Below are 21,319 nucleotides of genomic sequence, written 5' to 3' on the forward strand. Positions count from 1 at the left end.
TATGCTTCCTTCTGTAAAGATAATGGGGCTTTCTAACCTAGAGATTAGAATCAGGGGGCACTGGTATATTTGCACGAAGAGCCTCCAAGATTGCATTCAGGAAATTAAAGGGGACACGTACAGGCAAAGGGCTGCTGCTAAATTAAAGGTCAGGGATATGCCTTTTACAGTAGCAAATATATAGGGCCCCTGATGTTCATTTACTTATTACACAATTGGAGCTACGGTTAACTTTAACCACTATGATGCAGCGCACATTTCGCCGCTGTGCGGGCGAATTCTACGCGTGCGCAAGTCAGACAGCCCCCGGCCGTCCGACGCACATGCCCGCCTTGACGTCAGACGGCCGGGGGCTGTCCGATGCACGGAAGAGGTTAATGAAAAATCCATTTAAATCAGGGGAGAATGGAACACAATTTTCAGTCTGTTAGAGGAGAAAAACAAGCATTGGCAAAGTCAAGAGGTCTTTTCTATGCGACAATTATTGGCTTTGCTAATATTTTCTTTAGCTAAGCTGCAAATACCCAACCCTAGTGCCTGCAAGGTAATTGCACTCGTGACTGCCTGTTTATTAGTAAAATATAGCAACATCTTGTGTTCAGTGGGTTTCATAGACCTTTTGGCCCCTGAGACACTGCACCATTGAAATCATGACCCCAGTGCCTGCAAGGACAAATGAGGAAATTGTTTATATCCAACAATATGTGTGTTCTGAAAAAGGCACAGTTGCAGACGGAATACATAATTATTGTGTAGCTAAACATACACCGAAGCTTTCATAAAAAGTGCTTTAAACGTATCCAACTTTACAAAACGAGTTGCCACAGATGTCATAAATAAAGCATATGCTTTACACATCAAAGTGAAAATCAAGAATTGTTAAATTGTCTATCAATGTGGCTGGCTCTTTCCTGTGAAAAGATCTTATCCTGTACTTGATAGTGAACGGGCCATAAACAGTGCATATTGGCTAAGATTACCATATGTTAAGCTGACACCGAGACCAAAATGAGGTTTTTTACATTTTTCCTAAAAAGGCAGTTTCACAAAATAAATAGACTCCAAATTAACCGGCCCGTCGATTCTGCCCTCAGTTGAGGTGATTCATGCAAAGTTATTACCAACAATAACTTACGGAAGCGAAGCCCAGAAAGGAAGAGACGCCAAATTACTGGACTCCACAGTTACAAGCACGTTTAGGATTATATTTGGGCTACCCAATTACACCTCCCCCTGGCAAATAAGGCTCGAGTTTGGCATCCAGAAGCAATCTCTTGCGAGACAAGGGGCATACATCATAACGTGGGATAAAATACGAAAAGCCGCTTCCGGGTCACTAAATGCACAGTTATGGAAAGAGATAAGCAGACACACTACCTCTCCCGCAGCGAGATACCTCAAAGAAGGATTACACAAATTGGGACTGAACCAACTGTGGGAAACTTCCACCAGCTCCGGCGTACTCAAGAAACTAGTTTGGAAATCAGTCAAATATCTATAGTGGCTGGAAGACAAATCCTCACTCGCTGAAAGGTCTCATGGTTGGATGACTCTGAATACATACTGTGAGCAAGCAGCCCAGAAGTACTTTAACACGGGTTACGCCAAGCATACAAAAATCAGCTTCATGAAGTTTAGACTTGGCTTGTTATCTGCCACTCAGCACTCTCCACCCTGGCTGAAGGAGAAGGTGGACCCTAGGTGCCGCCTATGCGGGTTAGCATCGGAAGATCTGCTGCATTTATTATGCTCCTGCAAACAACTCACAAGAACGGCTACAAATATTAAAAGTAAAATTCAACCAGCGTGGAATTCGAACTAGGAGGCAGGCTGTTCTGGCTTGCCTTGATCCAAGTGACCCCCAACTAAACTGTGCTTTGGTAAAATTTCTGACAGCATGCCAAAAGATATTGCCGGAAATCAAAATATTGGCTGAAATCTAACTTTTAAATTTACCTGTGCATTTATAAACAAAGTATTAAATCCAAGAATTACCGAGGTGTAAACAGACGTGACATGCATTTCTGGTTATAACGTGCCTGAATAAGTGACTTCTAACATCTGAATTTTTATTGTACAGTTTTTTTAATAGAACTTTTATCCTTTCATAACTAAGGAGTTTTTTTATATCTAAAAATTGGTCTGTATTGAAATATTTTTGTGTTGCAATGGGTTCAACAAACTATGCAAATAAAATAAACTTGAACTTAAACAAAATAAATAGACTTAAAGAAGAGGAATTATAAAAAAAAAATGCAAATATTGGGTACAGCTATAGAACGAGATAGCCATCTCAAAAGATCTCTAAAATATAAATTAAAAAATGAATAAAAGTGCACAAGCGGACTCCATGGAGAAAGTGTGCTGCATTCCTCTTTCCTCTTAAATGCTGTAACTTTGAAATCAGCCGATAGCAAAATAATGCACAATCCCAAGCAGAGCTGACTTCTCGCAATAACACTCTTTGGTTTTGAAGGTGTTTTGATGATTAGGGATAAGCAGTCCCAGCAGCTTATCAGTTTCTCATTGGAATAACAAGTCTAGCAATTACTAGATGCTGGAAATATATAGATCCTCCAAAATTCCATAGATGGACAGTGGAAGCTTAAAGTGCCAAATTGCAAAACAAAATTCTATTGGCCCTTCAATCCAATAATCATTTTCCTGGATAGGATGTTAAAGATAAGGAGAGTGCTTTCCTCTCCTCCATTTTTCCCTTCTATTTTTCTAACATGTTCCTCCACAGTAGATTAATGGGTTAAACGCGTATTAACTAATGAGTGCATTATCGGTCTGATTTACCCAATTTTCAAACATTAATTTCTTATTAACATCATAACGGAACCGTGATGGGGGGGGGGGGTAGCCAACTGGTCACCACAAGTCTTATGGGGGAAGGTGAGTAACTTTGACCACTATTGATACGAATATTCTGACTGGCAATCAGTGTAAATCCAAAGTTCTAGGAATAAACTAATATCAGGGGTAGATGTTACACAGGGGCCCACATTTCCAGTTAAATGTTCCAGACTTATGCAATCCAAGACTGTGCAAAGGCATTTTTAACTCTGTATTCAACCGGAAGCCAAGACATAATCAGTAAGTATAGAGTTCGATGACAAACAGTCAGATAATTAATTATAATCTTCAGGCTACAGCCCCTGAATTTCTACCTGGGATTAAAACTTTTCTAAAACAGTGTATACTTTAGGAAAAATATATTATGAATGTAATGCATCTATTGAAAACAAAGAGACTGGTGTTCAAGACTCACTGGAAACCATTAAGCGGGCATGCCAGGATAAAACAATGCTAATTAAACAGCTGCTCTGAGCTTAGTGATCGCTCCATGTCCAAGCTAAAGACTAGAAGTGTTGAAGAAGATGCGTAGAAGCAAATTTAGCGACAAACTAGGTTCAGAGATTGGCATTAGGATGACAAAAAGACTGCTTTGAGGCAGATGGGACCCATAGTTTGGGAGGTGACAATTTTCGATGACAGTGCACATCCTTGTGTCTGCAAGCCAAGGCATTTGACAGATGGCATGTTGTGCCACTGACTTAATATTCTGACTTTCGGGTTGTAGTAAGGTAGTTCTATAATGCACACAAAGCTAGCGCAGAACTGTCAGCAGCAGACAGCTTCTTGAGTCTCAGCACAGGCTTCACACTGGAGAATCACAGCCCCATAAGCTGCACTTACCCTACCCCCTTCTGTTGAAGGTAACTCACCTTGGATAGCTGTGCAGAGCTAGTCACACAGAAGTTTGGTAATGTCATGTTACATGTACTACTAATAAAGCAACTACTAACAAGATTAAATGAAATGCAATGGGGTTCTAGCCAAAGCGTCAACTGGTATGTGACTGTGGTATGGAAGTCCCGACTGCGGCATGGCAGAAGGTGCAGGCATGAGTTATAGTTTTGGGGTAGAAGGATACCTGCCGGTTGGATCAAGCTCATACTGCCTGTGAGACAGTAAAGTTTGAATCAAAAGTGAAGGTTATTTCATTCCGCTTGAGGACATCCCAAGTGGAAACCAAAGTGAAGGTTACCCCTTTGACGAGTGAGAAGGCTCAGTGACTAAGGATAAATGATTGAGATCATTCTTCACTTGTGGATAGATATGAAGTATTAAGCCTCTCTCCTGATCAAATATGTGAGAAATTCATCGTGTTGTCCTTCTTTTGTGCATTTACTTAAAGTTATTATGGCCCTGAAGAAGGTGGTAGAACAATTATGGAACCAACAAAACTTGCATTGACTGCTGGTGTGTATTGACTGCTGGTGTGTCCACTACAACATGGGAGAAGAGATTAGACTTCGCCGGTGTATGGAGGATGTTTATTTTTCCGGTCTGCTGTATGATGAATGTGGTTTGAATAGAATGTTAGATGAGTGTGTGAAATAGGAGGCTTTAGAGGGGAATGTGGTAACTTATTGTGTAAAATGTGTTGTTTTTAACTAGGCAAATGAATGTATATACTTAAAAACAGATGCAAGTATACTAAAATGATGTATGAAAACAATGTTAGACAATATAGTAAAAAAAAATTTAAAAAATAAGAAATTTGTGTAATAATTATTGAGTTGGTCTGTATCAGTTTACTATCAGATTATTCCTTATGAAAAAGTAGATAAGGCTAGTAGGACCCCTTTGCATTTAGTTGCGTTTCCCACCCCCTCCCCCCGGTCCTAAGCCTGAATTGATAACTTAATAAGTGGAGGGGATGTCTTCTTTGGGTTTTGACAAAGCAGCTGCTTCCTTTTTCTAAGAATAGGAGTCAAAGTGTGAGAGAAAATACAAAGATCTACAGGAGAGTATAGAAATGTTATGCTTTCCTTCATTTTTTCCGCAAGAAGATAATCAGAGAATGAGCTCCAGCACTCCATGCATTCAAAGTGAGCCATCTTGAATGAATGAGGTATTTATAGAACGCAACTGCTACTTCAGAGGAGGCGTCCTGTCTAATCTTAGTCTTAAATATTTAAGTGCAGTTACCTTTCATATCTTTAGATGAGAGGATGCATGTGGCCGTATTCTTGGCCAAAACAAGCAACCATCTTTGAGCGGCCCAGACAACAATGGAAAGGTCTATGAAACCCACAGATTAGTGCTATATTTTACTGCTAAACAACAATTCACAAGTGCAGTTACCTTGCAAGCACTAGGGTCGTGATTTGAATGTTGCAGCAGATGCAGTGGCACAGGGGCCAAAAGGTCTAGGAAACCCACTGAACACGGATTATTGCTCTGTTTCACTAACAAACAAGCAGTCACAAGTACAGTTATCTTATAGGCACTAGGGTCACAATTTGAATGGTGCAGCAAATGAAGTATTTACAGAGAGCGCAACTGCTGCTTTAGAATAAGCATCCAGACTCATTTTGTTTAGCAAGTCTTTGTCTTTTATATTATAGGGCACATCTCTCATATATTCAGTTGAGGGTGCATGCAGGCCTATTCTTGGCCAAAACTAGTAGCCATCTTTGAGTGACCCAGACAACAATGGAAAGATAAGCGCTATCTACATAATTAAGGAGATGGAATCTATGCTTTATAAGAAATAAAGGATGATATTGGGGTTGCAAACATAAAAACTAGGGTCATGTTTCAGGGGAAAGAGGGTGGTAAGCGATTAAAATGATGGTGACATCTAATGGCTTCAGACATACAGCTGCCCCAAAATTAGAAAGGCTAAAAGGAAAGCATAGACGTTTGGTGTGGAACAGGAAAAGAAGAACACATGCTTGTTAGGTGGGGCTGTATCTCTCTTACAGGGGGTACCCAATTGCCGAGGTATGCCCAGCTGCGGGAACCCATCAGCCCACTGTGTTTTAAATATCTTACAGGTGGAGCAGTCTGGTCCCATTTTCATAAACTACAGTAAGAGAGCAAGAACAGGTGTTTCAACCCTGCTGACTAGCCACGCTGCACGACCCCAGCAGTATCAAAACGAATTAAAAGAGAACATTCATTTCATTGCAAGGCAGGAGGACAAATGTCTGGGCAAATGACTATATGCAGTTCACTAGTTTGGACAGTTTTAGCGAACTGCATGTTGTAAGTATTCACCAACTCCTCTCCAATTTCCTCCCACACTAGAAAAGGTTGCAAATGTACTCCTGACAAGGGCAGGAGTACATTTGTTTCCCAACTTAACAATACTCATGTTGTTGATCTTGGAAGGAAGAAAGGTTTAGTGGATCATCTGGGATTTGAACATGTGAAAAATATAGAATATGACATTTTACAACGCACACGTTAGAACGCGTGTCATTACAACACACTTTTTACATCGCAAAATCCATTACAACACATGTCGTTACACCGCATGTCATTACAACGCATAATCCATTACTACGCCATTACTATTCTAACTCCGCTGGGGCATTACTTTGGGGAATTCATTGTAATGGATTATGTGATGTAATGAGAAACGATATTTAAAGTTGCACAACAATTTATCAAAAGCTTCTTTTAAGCTGGAAAGAGAACCGCCAATCTAATCAGGGAGCATTATAAGTGGCCTCAGATTCTTAGTTTTGTACCAGAACCACTGCCAGTTATGCAAATTGCATTAATGAATCATATATACAAATTTAATCCATATACATGTAAAAATATACACCTTGCTCAAGTGGCTGATAATGCTTTTACAGGTCTGTACTGTAAACCGGCAGCCAAAGGGTTTGTGCTTCAGGGGGCTGGGCTTACTTGTCCAAAGGCAAAATAAGCATGAGAACCTATTGTCCTTGACCCTAAACGTTGTGTGCTGGGCACTGTGTAATACGACTTCCACACCGTTTATGATGGTAAATGCACTATGATTAACATTTTTAATGGTCCATGTAGAACAGTTTACTGAACCTTAATAAAATGGTATTTTACGTTTGGACGCCTATGAGTAAGGTGTTTGCTGGCCTGATAAGAATACAGGTTTGGACAATCTCAATGCAAATTCTTGAGGGGGGGTGGGGGGATTATGCACGGTCTAGCAACAAGTGGAACAATATGTAAAGAGGTTACAAACTGGGCTACTACATTGTCATATTGGGACACGTTAGGATAAGTATCAGTTTTCGATTTTGAAAGTCAAAATAATTTTCTATGAGCTACACAAAACACTTTAGTGCTGGCAAATGTAATCTAATTTGGTATATTACCTACACAACTAGATACAGAGTCTTAGAAGGGTTAGTGTTAATTAACTATACCTGGAAAAAGCCTCAAAGAAGAGAGTCTACCTTCTGGATTTCAGCAATGAAACAGTAAAGAAGCACACAGCATCAGATTTATGACAAATAAAAAGCAAAACTGAATACAGTTATCAATTCAACAAGTGGTGGAGGGGCTAATCATATGGAAAACAGAAAGGGGAGAAACTGAAACGGTGATCTGCGGTAGGAAAAAAACAGCGTACAAAGCTACAGCAGAGATGTTGAAACAGGAAACAAGGTTTCGAAAGAAAGATAACGCCATTAAGCAAGCCAGCAAAGATAAACACATTAAATACAAAACTAATAAAAATAATTTTATTTAGGTAGTACATCACAAATAAACAGAACGAGACAAAACCAAGACATGCTAGGCATGCAAAAAAGCCACATCTATCACTAAGTAGCAGGGTCGAGAGGAGATGACAGAGCTGTCTTTGACCAGAGCACTGCATGCTTGCGTGCTTAGGTCGAAGAAGTCCCGTTCTTACCTCCTGTAAGAGGTCCGCCTGCTCAATAGCTTTGAGAACATTTTTCTTGGAGGTCTCCTGAACTTCCCCTCCAAGCAGAAACTCATCCAAAATGAAATAGGCCTTCTCAAAGTTAAAGATTATGTCGAGCTCGCAAACCTGAAAAAAAAAAAACATACAAATGAATGAGGTCAGTGTGCCATAATTTATACCGACTAGAATATTTTCATGTTAAAATCCTTCCCGTTTACATCATTGGATGAATTTCCCATTCCTCATCTGATCGTCACGTTTTAATTCACTTTTGTTCAAAAGCACAGGTGAACTTATTTCCTTTTCACTTTTTATTAATTGTGACAAGAGAATTTGCCACTCCACACAATCACTGCGCCTATGAATCGCTTTCCTGTTGCAGTCCAACCCTACCCTTCCTCCAGACAATCGAGTTTGGCCACCTACCACACTCGAAATTTTGCTGCTGATGTGCCTGTGACAGCGATCAGACAGTCACTCGGCCAGGAGAAAAAGGATGAAAAAGTATTGCCTAGCCCTTTGCCTCCGAATGTCTGTGCTCACCACTGACATGGGTTGGTCGCTGCTAGCGATTGGGTGCAAAGATAAAACTCTTTAAGAATGTTCTGAATAAGCAAATGTCCAATCAAACATTTTAACTACAGGGGCTTACAAGATAAGAAAAGCAAGGCAGCAAATACCTAACTGGGGAATTCATATGCTTGGTAAGAGGCGAGAGAGAACGAGTACAAGAGAGAAAGAAAAAGATGGGAATGGAAGCAGAAGAGAAAGAGGGTACAAAAAGAAGGTGCAGAGAAAAGAGGGGGGGAAAAGGTACGAGTAACACTATATATATCTAAACAGAGCGTTGATTATGTACATATGCAGGAGTTCCTAAATGAATTGTGAACCTTGGAACCTGCAGTTATCATTGCATGTGCATACTTGCTCTATGTTGTTCTTTCAACACATGTATTTTTTACATCTGGTACATGTGTCTTTTCAGTCATAGTTAGATCATATTTGCCTGCCTTGTAATTTCTTCTTCTTTGTTGACTTTACATATATTTTATTTCATTGTTCCTCTTCTCTCTTTTTTCTTTTCTCATTTGCCTTATCCCCCCCACCATTGACCTACCCTCCTCCTTTTCACCTTCTCTTTTGTTCACCCTCTACCTTTACAGTAAAATGTTGGCCACTTGCAGAGGCTTATGTATTATAGTTGCACTTAGTTAAATGATGTAGCATAATGTAAATTGATGATCCAGGTTGATTATCTTAGCCTATCCAATATCGAATATAATTTAATATAATTGATAAGGAATGATATGCAGTGGAGATCTTGAGGGATGAACTTGTATATAATGGATTTTGTTTGATTATGACCTTGCCGGTCTGCCATAGTCGGTGATACGCCGATACACGGCGAGATCTTGTTGCTTTTTAACAGACTTGGGCTTGCAGTGAATGTAATGCAAATAATGATGATTTACATGCAACCCCTGATGCAATGGGATTATGATCATTAATTTGATATGGTATTATGAAACTTGTGTAAATACTTTGTAAATAGGACTGTCAAGATTCCGTAATTTGCCGATCCACGGCGAGATCAATACTATTCACTGTAATTTAAGTGAATTAGGAATCAGTATAAACCTAGAGTGGTACAAATAGAACTGTGTGTATTATTAGACTCACTTAGAAATGGCCTCTCCATTTACTGAGTACGTAATGGTGTCTGTTTTTCCCTTCACATGTGACAGGAAGTGAAGTGGGTACATAGGGTTCTGGGTCAATGTAATCCGCATTGACACGGACGAAGGACTTGTAGTCCGAAACGCGTCTCTTTGTTTGTTGGAAAAGCCGAATATTAAAAATTTGAGCATCTTACACCCCCGTGAGTGCGTGATCGTTTTCTGGAATCCAGGGACGGTTGGAGCTGGAATATATATGTGACCAAGGCCTCTGTGCAGGCCGAAACGTTATCCTGACGTGGTGTACTGGAAAATAAAAACTCACCTGCACTCTGGGTCTTCCGTGTTCTTACTTGTCGATGGCTGAGGATTGATAGCCTGTCGCAATAGCAGGAAGACAAGTGCGGATATATATATATATATATATATATATATATATATATATACACACAGAAATATATCACCCACCTTCGATAAATCAGAGACATTGGAATTTCAGTGTACCTGTACGAGCGGCAGAAAGAAATGTAACTCATAATGCCACATCCCCATATCTCTTCTTCCCCCAGAAGCCTATGTATTGAAGGACATGTATGTGAAGGAGGGCCGGACTGGGAACCGAAATCGGCCCTGGCAAAGAGCTCGGCTGGTCCGAAGGTGGGGGGGGGGGCCTGGTGCTAACAAAAATGCCCCCTGGGGCCGAAAACTGTCCCCCAACCTGGCAGCCCACTGGGGAATCGCCCGTGCCCACTAGGGCCTGTCTTGCCCCATGATCGAGTGCAGATGAGGTTTCTCAAACCATAATCTGGCTGTATGAAAGAAGCAGCCGTGCCCTTTGCATGTAAGAGTGGTAAAGCAGGGTGGGGGATTTTGACACAGGCAGAGGGAAAATAAATTAGTTAATTTTCTCTCGTGGTTGTCTGTCGGATCCTCCCCCCCACCCAACCCGGCCCACCCATCTACCCTGCACGGGCCGCTGCTGGAAAGAAGATGAACTCAATTTGCACACTTAATACACTTCCTATCTCACAAGGTCAGCAACAGAATAAGTGATAATTAAAGGCCTTTAGTTTCTAATGCAGAATTTACCCTCAAACTTAGCACCTACTACAAGGTCCTTCCTTCTGCAGTGGTACATAACATTTCACAAACAACCCAAGAGATTGCCCCTTTTATTAGTGAGAGAGTGTGCTTTCTCTCCCAGCTTTTAATAGCCCTACTACTCTTTTGCATGCAGGGGTAACTTTTGCCCTGTTGGCTTAATCTAATGTTCCAACATCCTCTGACCCAGATCGGCTGCTTTATGGTAAGGACCGTGTTGTAACGTAAGTCTACCTGCTGCTCAGCTAGAATGTGTGTGATGTGGAACGTTGGATGGATGGATGGAATGTTAGATGTCTGTGAGTGTCAGTTGGGTAAGGGCTGAGCAGCAGGGTAGCTGCTCCTGGTGGGGTTTTCCTCTTAACATCTTGTAATAACTTAAATAAAGGAAGCTACATAATCTACGCTAGAGGTCTTACTTCTGTTTGATTACAACAGACTGTTAGTTCCAGCAATGGAAACAAGTCTTCAACTAACTGAATCTGCTTGTGAAAGAACGCTCAGGCTCTGGCGAGAACCTCGATCACCTCTTGCTCTGATTTATGCCAGAAAACAGCTTGTTCCTCCATTAAAGGTGTAAGGGCCAGTTTTCTCTTCATTTAATTAAAAAGTGGATCCTTTACTGCCCTGGTCATCATCATCGTGAATCCAGAAGTGAACTCTGATGTGAATCATTTGTGAAACAGATGTCAGATTTTTGGCCATATGAGAAGCCAAAATTCAGGGTATGTTATTTAGGTTTGCCATAGAACTGTAACAAAGAAACACACATTTCAGAGCTGTGCCCTAGATACACCCACGCAGCCTTTCATAAGCTTGTTTGTATTTGCGGGTGAATGTCTGAGCCAAAAACAGATGGAAAAAAAGTTGGGAATACAAATTGTTATTTACAGTTATATTGCTTATGTATAGATATACATCATTGTTGCAGAAATAGGTGAAATGACAATGCACTTACGCTGCCAAAATATTTGTCTAAAAGTTCCACATAACGATGAATTATTTCTAGTGTAATCAACTCGTTATCCTGATCTTCGATTGCACAACAGAAGTAGAGGCTTGCATACCTGCAAAAAGCACACACACAAAAATTAAGATGAAAGATATTTTTTAATTCATGAACCACCCACGGCACACATAAGTGTTGAATCTCTTGCAAAACAGCGTTTCCGCATACGTTAGGTTTTTGACAATTTTTGTTTTGGTACAACATTTTTAGGTCTCGCCTGCCAATGAGCTTGCGAGAATATAGGGTCTTATCCAGAGGTTAACCAAACTGGCGATTTCATACAGTACCCGTGAAAAGCAAGCTCAATGCACAACCGCATTGGCAAAAAGCGCGTGCACATCAAAGCCACCAGCCTCCCTCCCACAGGCATCTCAAGCTTCCCCCAGCGTGCGCTCGGCCTCAGGCCGGCATTTCTCCTCCACTAATTATTCACTGCACAGCCGGCCGGCACATCAAAGGCTGCTGCTCCCTGTGCGTCTTGTCACCCTTCCTCCCTTGTAATTATTTACTTTACTTTAACAGTTCTTCTTCCTCATTTTTGGTACACGCAGTTGAGTTTGACTGACCTTTTTCCCTCATAAACATTAGTATAGCGAGATAACAATCCCAGTGATTTTCAAAATGTGGGCACTTAATGTTTTGTTCTCGTCAAAATCCCAATGTGTTTTTAGCTTTTACTGAATTCTATTCTAACAGTTGCTTGTTTTAGCTATAAAGCCAATAAAATGGGCCACCGTGGTAATAATTCCTGTTCTTTAAATTATGCCACGGTTTTGGATTTGAGGTTTTCTACAGTGTGGTCCGTCTCATCTAGATGCCAGAACACTTAGTTTACACAGTTGTTTAACAAAAAAAAGTATAAGCAAAGTATAAAATCAGAGCCACACCAGTTATATTTACATTGAATTAATATTCTAGAACCCAGTTTATTGAACTTGGTGTATACCTTCATATTTTAGTGAAGGAGGACTTCCTAAATGTAAGACTCTGCTGGAGGTCTCTCTATGACTGTCTGTCACCCCCCCTCGCGCGCGCTCTCTCCTCTGCAGCCCGTCTCTGCCCCGCTCCCCATGCCGCAGTCTCTCCCTTTATCTTTCATTGATGGCCGAGGCGCCGCCAGCCAGAACCAAAACAAACCACAGAAATATTTCCTGTTTCTGTGTCTCCTCCTCTTTCTCTCTCTTTCGCCGCTCTTTCTACTCTAATATATCTCCCTCTCGTGTGCCCTCTTTTCCACTGTCTAACGCTCTCTCTCTCTGTGCCTTTGCTTCTCTATCTTTTCAACTGAGCCTGTCTCTGCCTCTCTCTTTTCAGCTGTCGCTATCTGCCTCTCTCTGTGCCTCAGTCTGCGCCCCTCTCTTTTCCACTGTCATTCTTCGCTTCTCTCTATCTTTGCCCCTGAAGGTCTCTGTCTTTTCAATTGTGTCTGTCTCTGTATCTATCTTTCCACAGTCCGCCTCTGCCTTGCTCTGTGTATCAGCCTCCCTGTCTCTGATTTCCACAGTGTCTGTCTCTGCCCCTCTATTGTTTCCCCTGTATTTCCATCCCTCGCTGATCCGCTCTCTGCTGCTTCTCTTTCTTTGTCAACGTGTCTGTCTCTGCCCCTCTTTCTCTCTTCCACTGTCTGTACCAGCCTCTCTCTCTGACTGCCCATCTCTCTTTCTGTCCCGCTGTCTCTCTCTTTTCTACTTTGCCTCTCTCACTTTTCCACGTTCTATCTCTGCCCCGCTCTCTCTTTTTGACTTGCGCGCTCTGCCCATTTCATTGTTTACTTGCCCTGACTGTCTCACGCTTTCTCTCTTTGAATGCCTGTCTCCATTTCTCTTCTGTTGTGTGTCTCTCTCTCTCGCTCTCTCTCGCCCGTCTCTGCCCCGCTCCCCATGCCGCAGTCTCTCCCTTTATCTTTCATTTATGGCCGAGGCACCGCCAGCCAGAACCAAAACAAACAGCAGAAATATTTCCAAGCAGCATTCCCATGCAGCAGCACCACCACCACCGCAGCACCACCACCACCACCACCGCAGCACCACCACCACCACCACCACCACCACCACAGCCACAGCACCACCACCACCACAGCACCACCACCACAGCATCACTCAGCACCACCACATTATCATTCAGCACCACCACATTATCACTCTGCACCACCACATCACTCGGCACCACCACATTATCACCGCAGCACCACCACCGCAGCACCACCACCGCAGCAGCAGCACCACCGCCGCAGCACCACCGCCGCAGCACCACCACCGCAGCACCACCACCGCATCATTCAGCACCACCACATTATCAATCTGCACCACCACATCACTCGGCACCACCACATTATCACTCGGCACCACCACATTATCACTCGGCACCACCACATTATCACTCGGCACCACCACATTATCACTCGGCACCACCACATTATCACTCGGCACCACCACATTATCACTCGGCACCACCACATTATCACTCGGCACCACCACAGCACCACTCTGTACCACCACAGCATCATTCAGCACCACCACAGCACCACTCGGCACCACCACATTATCACTCGGCACCAACACATTATCACTCGGCACCAACACATTATCACTCGGCACCAACACATTATCACTCGGCACCAACACATTATCACTCGGCACCAACACATTATCACTCTGCACCAACACATTATCACTCGGCACCACCACAGCATCACTCTGTGGAACCACTTTATCACTCAGCACCACCATATTATCCCTCAGCATCACCACATTATAGCACCACCACATTATCACTCAGCACCGCCACATTATCACTTAGCACCACTCAGCACCACCACAGCATCCCTCAGCACCACCACAGCATCACTCAGCACCACCACAGCATCACTCAGCACCACCACAGCACCACTCAGCGCAACACCAACATCACTAGACACCACCATAGCAACAATCACCAACAACACAACTTTATTACAAAAATAACTCCCGTGGCATTTGTAATCCTGCCCCCTGCGTTGCCCCCTCACCCTCACACTGTGCTTGCATCTTTGTTTGACTATTTTCAAGACGGACACATTAAAAAAATTGTCATTTACAAAACCAATAGCTCCAACTTTTTCAATGCGAGACCCATTGCATTTCCAATGCTTGTTCCTTTTGGTATCAATGAAGAGGAGCAACGATTTGTTTTTCTTTGCAGAACTGCAAACTACAAATAACTAATGTTGCCAGATTTATAATCCCATACGGATTACAGAAAAGCACATCTGTGCATCCTACAATTGGCCACATTCCTGTAAATCAGGACTGGCTCTAAACAGCAATGATCGATGCCGAAATTGGCAGAGAGAACATAAATAAAATGGAGGCAGTCAGTAGCATTTAGAACAATTCTCCGATAGTTTAAATGTTTTATCACCAAGTCGATGACGTCAAGTTACATGTGACAATGAATGTAAATCTTAATTTGCCACAATGCGGTCTCAGTGAATGATGGATACCTGCAATGCCAGTAGTAGTTAGTGACAAACGTGTATTTAAATCGAGGCATAACATGTTATTTCTCGCTATTCGTCAGTTCCCACCGTCCTATGTAGCTGTTGCTCCTCCGCAAGTGAACAGCTTTAAAAAAACATCAAGTTTTTCAAATATGGTGTTTACACATTTTGCCTTCAAAGTCTTAAACTAGAGGATGTCGCAACAGTGTAGCAAAATAATGTACGATCTATGTGTTTTGGATAAAGGCCAGAGAAAGCTAGGATGTGAATCATTTGTAACAGAAAACAATTAGCAATCTGGGCATGTCAAAACACAAAATAAGACTGACTGTGCAATTAGAAGCATGTGAGGTAATCCAACTGAGAAGGCAGCCCAGAGCCCGAAGTAATCCCTGTCTAGGATCACGAGACTAACCCAGTGCTCAGACACAGTTCCGTTGCTAAATTTTATATGATTCCAACTTTTAACCAGGCTGCCAGTGCGCAAATCAGCCACACATTTGATTCAGCATCTTTTTTTTTCATCTTGAGCAATCCTCTTGTCACAATACAACAGTGGCGTGTAGGCACCGTTCCTGAGAGGTAGAATGCACCATCAATTTGACTGACTGAAGTATGAATTCATAAACATAAGATCCCTTGCAGCAAACAGACAACGGCCAATCAACAAATAAAAGTCCATGACCAAAGAGAAGACTACTGAAATGCAAAGGAGGGTTGAGCTGAAGGGCGCTCTGCACACAGAATGACTACATATACACCAGACCTGGACCATGCATGAAGAAAAGTAAGGAGGGCTTTGCGGCTGGGTGGACCATTCAGATTCAGCAGAACCGTGACTTTAAAAACCATTGCTCTTTTAAAAAAGAAACAAAAATGTCTCAACCACTGGTTGAAAACACAATGTACTACCTCAACTGCAAATACTGCAGTGACAACAAGGATTTCGTGGCAAAGGTCAGTTTCTATGAAATCATCTAAGTAAGCCACGGGTCTCATACATTAATTTATAACAAGGTACGCGGTGAGCTGTCTTGAATATAATACCACAGGTGTCAAAGAGAACTGAGCACACCCTTATCAAACCCCAAACCCACTACAGCATTCCAGACTTAATAGCTTCAGTTATGGTTTATGTCTCAAACTCTTGGTATAATCAAACTAGAAAGGATACATTTGTTTATTGAATGTACTTGTTTTTGTTTATGTACCTGATGTTTGTTTGTGTGGTTTGGAGAGTGTGAAATTTAATTTGCTCCTCTTCAGACTTTCCACTACACCTTTAACTCACATTCTAAGAACTTATTTACAAATGTATTTAGCGCTCGAATAAAAGCTAGTTTATTCTTTCCAACGTAAAACACGACTGAAAGACTGCATGAGATAAGCGGTAGCTACTCTTGAAAAGGGCTTTTAGGACTATATGACAAAGCACCATGTATTTTAAAAGAGACCTATTCAACATCTAAATGCGAGCACTGGCACAATTGCTCAAGCATTATCAGCAGGAATTTCGGATATATGCAGACAATGTACAAGTCAATCTTAGTCTGGAAAAGGCTGTTGGAATTCACAACAAAATCCATAAGAGCCTGGGCACTTAAACACCGAATAAGGGAGAACTTCTCAAATTGTAATATAACAACCAAATCCAATGCCCAATTTTGCTGGGAGCAGCACCTGCAGCCACATAAGAAATCGGACATACAATAATTAAGCATCCTGCCTGAAACTCCATCAGCATAGTTGTCAAAGGGTCCAATGTCTAGCTGTCTATGGTAGTTCACTGGAACTAAAGGATGGAGCAGACACAATTGCTTATATTGGCGAGAAACTGGGCTGCTTCCTCCCAAATTATCTGGATAGGAAGTTCAGAGACAACAAAATCTATCCTTAATCTAAAGAAAAATGTTACATCAATTTTTCACTAAACAACACTTCATTGGCTCTTAGTGGCATCACTGATCAAGTTTAAGCATTGTGCACGAACCATAAAGCGTTCTGCAAAGGGGTCTGGGATAGCAGCATATGCCAACATACCATTGTGCTCTGAAACACTCTTAATCCATATTTGTGATCTTACTAAACTCTCACATTTCGAAAAAGATGCTGAAAACAACGCTATTCAAAGAATCAACCTTCTGAACTGTGATCTTATGACAGAGTACTAGTTATACTATCGGGCCAAAGCCACAGTGTACGACGACTTATCCGCACCCTTCACTACACATGATTGGCTAATAGCCACATGTACCATTGCACTTTCACCTTTTTATAATTTTTTAACCAACAGCATTAAGAGGTTGTTGTAGTGCCATAGAAAAAAAATTAACTTGGTATTCATGCATTGATTACCTCAAATTACTATTTTTAGTAATGAAATTACAAAAGTATTTATTTTCCAATATTTGAAACTTGTTTATAGGTGAATTTTTTTTCTCAGAGGAAGGAGACTTGTTTTGATGTGCAGATCGGATAAAGCAAATCCGCCTTCGTGTGATGTTTAAAAAATAAAGCTTGATGTGTTACTGTAAAGATATTGAAAAGAAGGGGGTCTCCATTTCCTGTCGTTATAAGTCTTCAACTGTGTAAACAATTCTTCAACCCTTTGAAGAATGGACATCCAAGCAGAAAAATGTACACAATACCACAAGAACCCATAGACATTTCAGATGATGTAGCCAAATAGTACAGGATGTGCCCAACTGGTCCCAATGCATGTCTAGCAATATTGCATAGGCCAAAGATCTTATACCTTCTTAATTTGCAATATTAATCAATTTAAAACGATCATTTTGTTACTCTGGTATTTTTGGCAGCAAACGCATTCCTTTGGTTTTCTCCTCCTCAACCAAGCCATTCTGATGCAGCATTAAAAATGTAGCGCCAATTACCTTTTATATACAATTTTTAAGTCTCTCCACTCCAAAAAACTGCACATTTTAGGCTTGCGGGCCAATACGGTCTGCACCAGCTCCCGGGTGATCTTTTTCTTCTCTTTATCTGACAATGGCACATACCATTTCTGGAGCCGCAGCTTGCCTTGGCGGCTGAAAAGCAGCATGAACTGCATCTGATCAGTGAAACAAAAAGTGAGATATCAACAAAGTTTTACTCAAGATAAATAAGGCTGGTTTGTATTTCTGTCCATTGGTTTACACAGAATGTCAAACTGAAATGTTTCAACGAGGTTACATCAAGTCATACATATGAAGCTTAAAATGAATAATTAACAACAAGGTATCTAAGTGAGGAGTGAGACATTACAAAATTATTAAAGGTGCTACACTGTACCTTAAACATCTGATAAAATTCTGGGGTATGTATGATGCACTCTGAGCACATGACTGGCAGTGAAGAATATTGAGATAGCAGAATCTTATGTTTGAAGCAGGTGATTTTTTAATCTCAATTTTAAGGTGCTCAGGGAGATAAAAAAAAAAACTTTCATTTAATAGGAAGAGCGCAACATAGGTGTAGTGGAATGAGAGAACGTGGCCAGACTTCAGCCTGCATGGTAAAGGAGATTTACAGTGGTGAGGAGACATTAGGGGCCTCATTTATGAGAAATGACGCATCGCTGCGTGAAAGCAGCGATGCGTCACTTCTCAGTGCGCCCTCCTTGCGAAATACCTGATGCGTCATATTTACTGTATGACGCATCATGTCGTATGGAGTTACAGATACGTCAGTATTTCTGACGTATCTGTATGGCGCAAAAGTGACACATTGCTGGAGCGTGTCCCAAAAGTGACGCAACTCCAGCAATGCGTCCTTTCACATGGGGTAAGCCCCATGTGAAAGGGCCTGCGTCAGTCTTACGCCTGCTGTGAGGCAGGCGTAAGATTTTGACGCAACGGCGTCCTAGAAGTGATGCAGTGAAATGTCATTGTTTTCACTGCGTCACTTGTACGAGGCTTTTTGCGGAGGAACGCCCCCCCCTGCATACATTATACCTGACGCAGGTATAATGTAGCGCAGGGGTTTACAAAGTGACGCATCTGCTTAGATGCGTCACTTTGTAAATAGTGCGCAACAGGAGGCATGTTTTACGCCGCCGATGCGTCACAAAAAGTGACGCATCGGAAGCGCAAAACTGACGCAAGGCCCCATAAATGAGGCCCTAGGTTTGTGGGTCTAGAGGACGGGCTGGGTTGTAACAGGTGATGCAATTAGTGGGTTCTTCTTTCAATAAACATAGCAAACTGCAATGCCTGTAGGCACTAGGTTGCAGTAGTGGTGTAAATGTGGAGACTTGCAAGTGAAGTATGATTGTTAATTCAGGAAACTGAAGCAGATGATTGAGCTTCTCCGTTTCTCATACAGACTATCTAAGTGGCTCAACTTAGATCCAACTGGTAAGTGAAGAAATCAAAATTCGGGCTCCACATCTTCAGCCTCTATGCCGACATTTCCAGCAGGCCAATGATGTATAATGCAGAACTCGTTTTGAAGTACATAACAAGAAAAGGAGGTATGAAGCAATCAAAACAATAGCAAAAAGATAAAAAGGAAACGCACGGAGTGAAAGCCAATGTGGAAATGACAGCTTTAGATAGCGTCTGCAGAGTTACACAGTTAGTTGCAGACAGTGTGTAGCATTCACCAAAAACTTTGGGAGGAAGGTTCGGGCAAAAAAGAAGACATTGCATTTGGAAAAGTAGAACGGAAATGGTTCAGGACAGATTAAAGTCTAAAGCTTTTACGACATGAAAATATAAGGCAACGATATACTGCTATGAAGTATGGATCAACTAGAGAAAATAAACTGAAGAGGTGAAGATAATGGAGCATATTGGCAGGTGAGCAACACTCCGGGTAGTGTAAAGAGGGCCTAGTTCCAACAGTTGCATAAACTCACATTCATTAGACACCCCCGATTTTGGGTTGCGGTGAGAGCAAAATGTTTGGTCAACCCCGATTTTCACACCCATCGCTCAACTAGTGATAGAGAAGTCTCGAATCATGCTGGCTGGGATTGTTTTTCTTGATAGGGCTGCTAGTGTATTATTGTATGTATGTAGGGGGGGGGGGGGGGAGGAATACACAAATCAAAAACTAAAAATGTCCCCTTAGAAAGGCAACGGCAAGGTATGCAAAATAAAGTTTTAGTGAAACGATTGAAGCAGCAGAAGCCCTTACAGTATATTTTGGCAGCACTATGCACTCGTTCCACCTCAATAATTCTCCCTCGAAGCAAGAGGCTCAAGGTAACAAAGGAAAGCATGATTGATACAAGGATCTACCTACAAGTCCTGTGCAAAGCAAGATAAGTGTGGTACATCACTGAACAAAGCACAACCCTGTTGTTCAACCGAGCACTGAATATTTCTATACATATAAGCTTCTCCACTAACCTTTGGTGCTTCTCCTCCACTGACCATTGGCGGACTGCGACCGTTCCGCGACTGCGGCTGACGGACTGCGACTGCGACTGACGAGGAGGAGAAGGCGGTGCCGACGAGGAGAGGCGAGGACGCGCTGACGTCACACGCCGAGATGGCGGAGCGGAAGCTTAGAAATACCGCTGGTACCCAATGTTGTGCCTGACTGTGCGGCTGTCTATGCCTTCCCGTAAGCGATGTTTTGGAATGCGCGAAGAGGTTCAGAAAAACAGTTTTAAGCAATTTGTTTAACTGTATTTTTGTAATATAACATATGCAGATGTGAAAGGAAAATGCTTGTTTCCCGAATTCTTTGGGTTTAAAGTATTATTTAAATTTGGACACAAGAAACGGGGCTTGGTTAAATAATAACACAAACACACACAAACAGATGTATGTACATATATATATATATATATATATATATATATATATATATATATATATATATATTTTTTTTTTACTTTCACTCCTTTCTACACTGCTGCATCCCAGTCACACTGTTAGGACTGTTAAAACGAATAAGCCAGACCCAAAATATCCATATCCATACTACTATTATAAAGAGAGAGCTGAAACCTTTGAGGCGGGTAAACTCAAGAAGTACAGCACCAATCACAACGCCCAATACAGCATTGGAAAGGGGAGTTGCAGCAGATGGACATAGGCTAGACAGGTGGCCACCATATACATTAGAAACGTCAAAGAACCTTAGGGATAAAGTAGTCCCTTGTGGACGTGGGCGTTGGTGTGGGCGTGTCGGGGGCATGTTCGTGGGCGTGTCAAACTACACACATTTTACTTTGTGGCCGTAACCGTTGTCAGAGGGGCGTGGGCGTGTCAAACTACACACTCAGAGGGCCGTGGGTGTGTCGGGGGTGTGGTCGTAGCCGTGTCAAAGTACACACATTATACTTTGTGAGAGGGGCGTACCACAACAGCGTTCTCAGA

At 41.9% G+C, this 21,319-nt stretch overlaps 1 protein-coding gene across 5 annotated transcripts in view; it reads right to left on the reverse strand.

Moving 5' to 3' along the window:
• AP1S2 (adaptor related protein complex 1 subunit sigma 2) overlaps nucleotides 1-20,436 on the reverse strand; it is a 144,251-nt gene extending 123,815 nt beyond the window's left edge. For 4 of the 5 annotated variants that reach the window (XR_013599880.1, XR_013599881.1, XM_078657662.1 and 1 more), the window contains exons 1-4: nucleotides 20,342-20,436; nucleotides 17,879-18,057; nucleotides 11,456-11,564; nucleotides 7,709-7,846 (exon numbers count right to left, since the gene is read on the reverse strand). Coding sequence is in view for 3 of the 5 variants with exons in the window: in XM_078657662.1 (XP_078513788.1) it covers nucleotides 7,709-7,846; nucleotides 11,456-11,564; nucleotides 17,879-18,057; nucleotides 20,342-20,368 (453 nt within the window). In the remaining 2 variants the exon portion in view is untranslated. Of the gene's footprint in view, nucleotides 1-7,216; nucleotides 7,251-7,708; nucleotides 7,847-11,455; nucleotides 11,565-17,878; nucleotides 18,058-20,341 lie in introns of those variants that run through there. The other variant, XM_078657664.1, reaches the window with a different exon arrangement.
• Nucleotides 20,437-21,319: the final 883 nt, after the last annotated feature.

This window comes from Lissotriton helveticus, chromosome 8 (assembly GCF_964261635.1).
Source record: "Lissotriton helveticus chromosome 8, aLisHel1.1, whole genome shotgun sequence".
Lineage (NCBI taxonomy): Eukaryota > Metazoa > Chordata > Amphibia > Caudata > Salamandridae > Lissotriton > Lissotriton helveticus.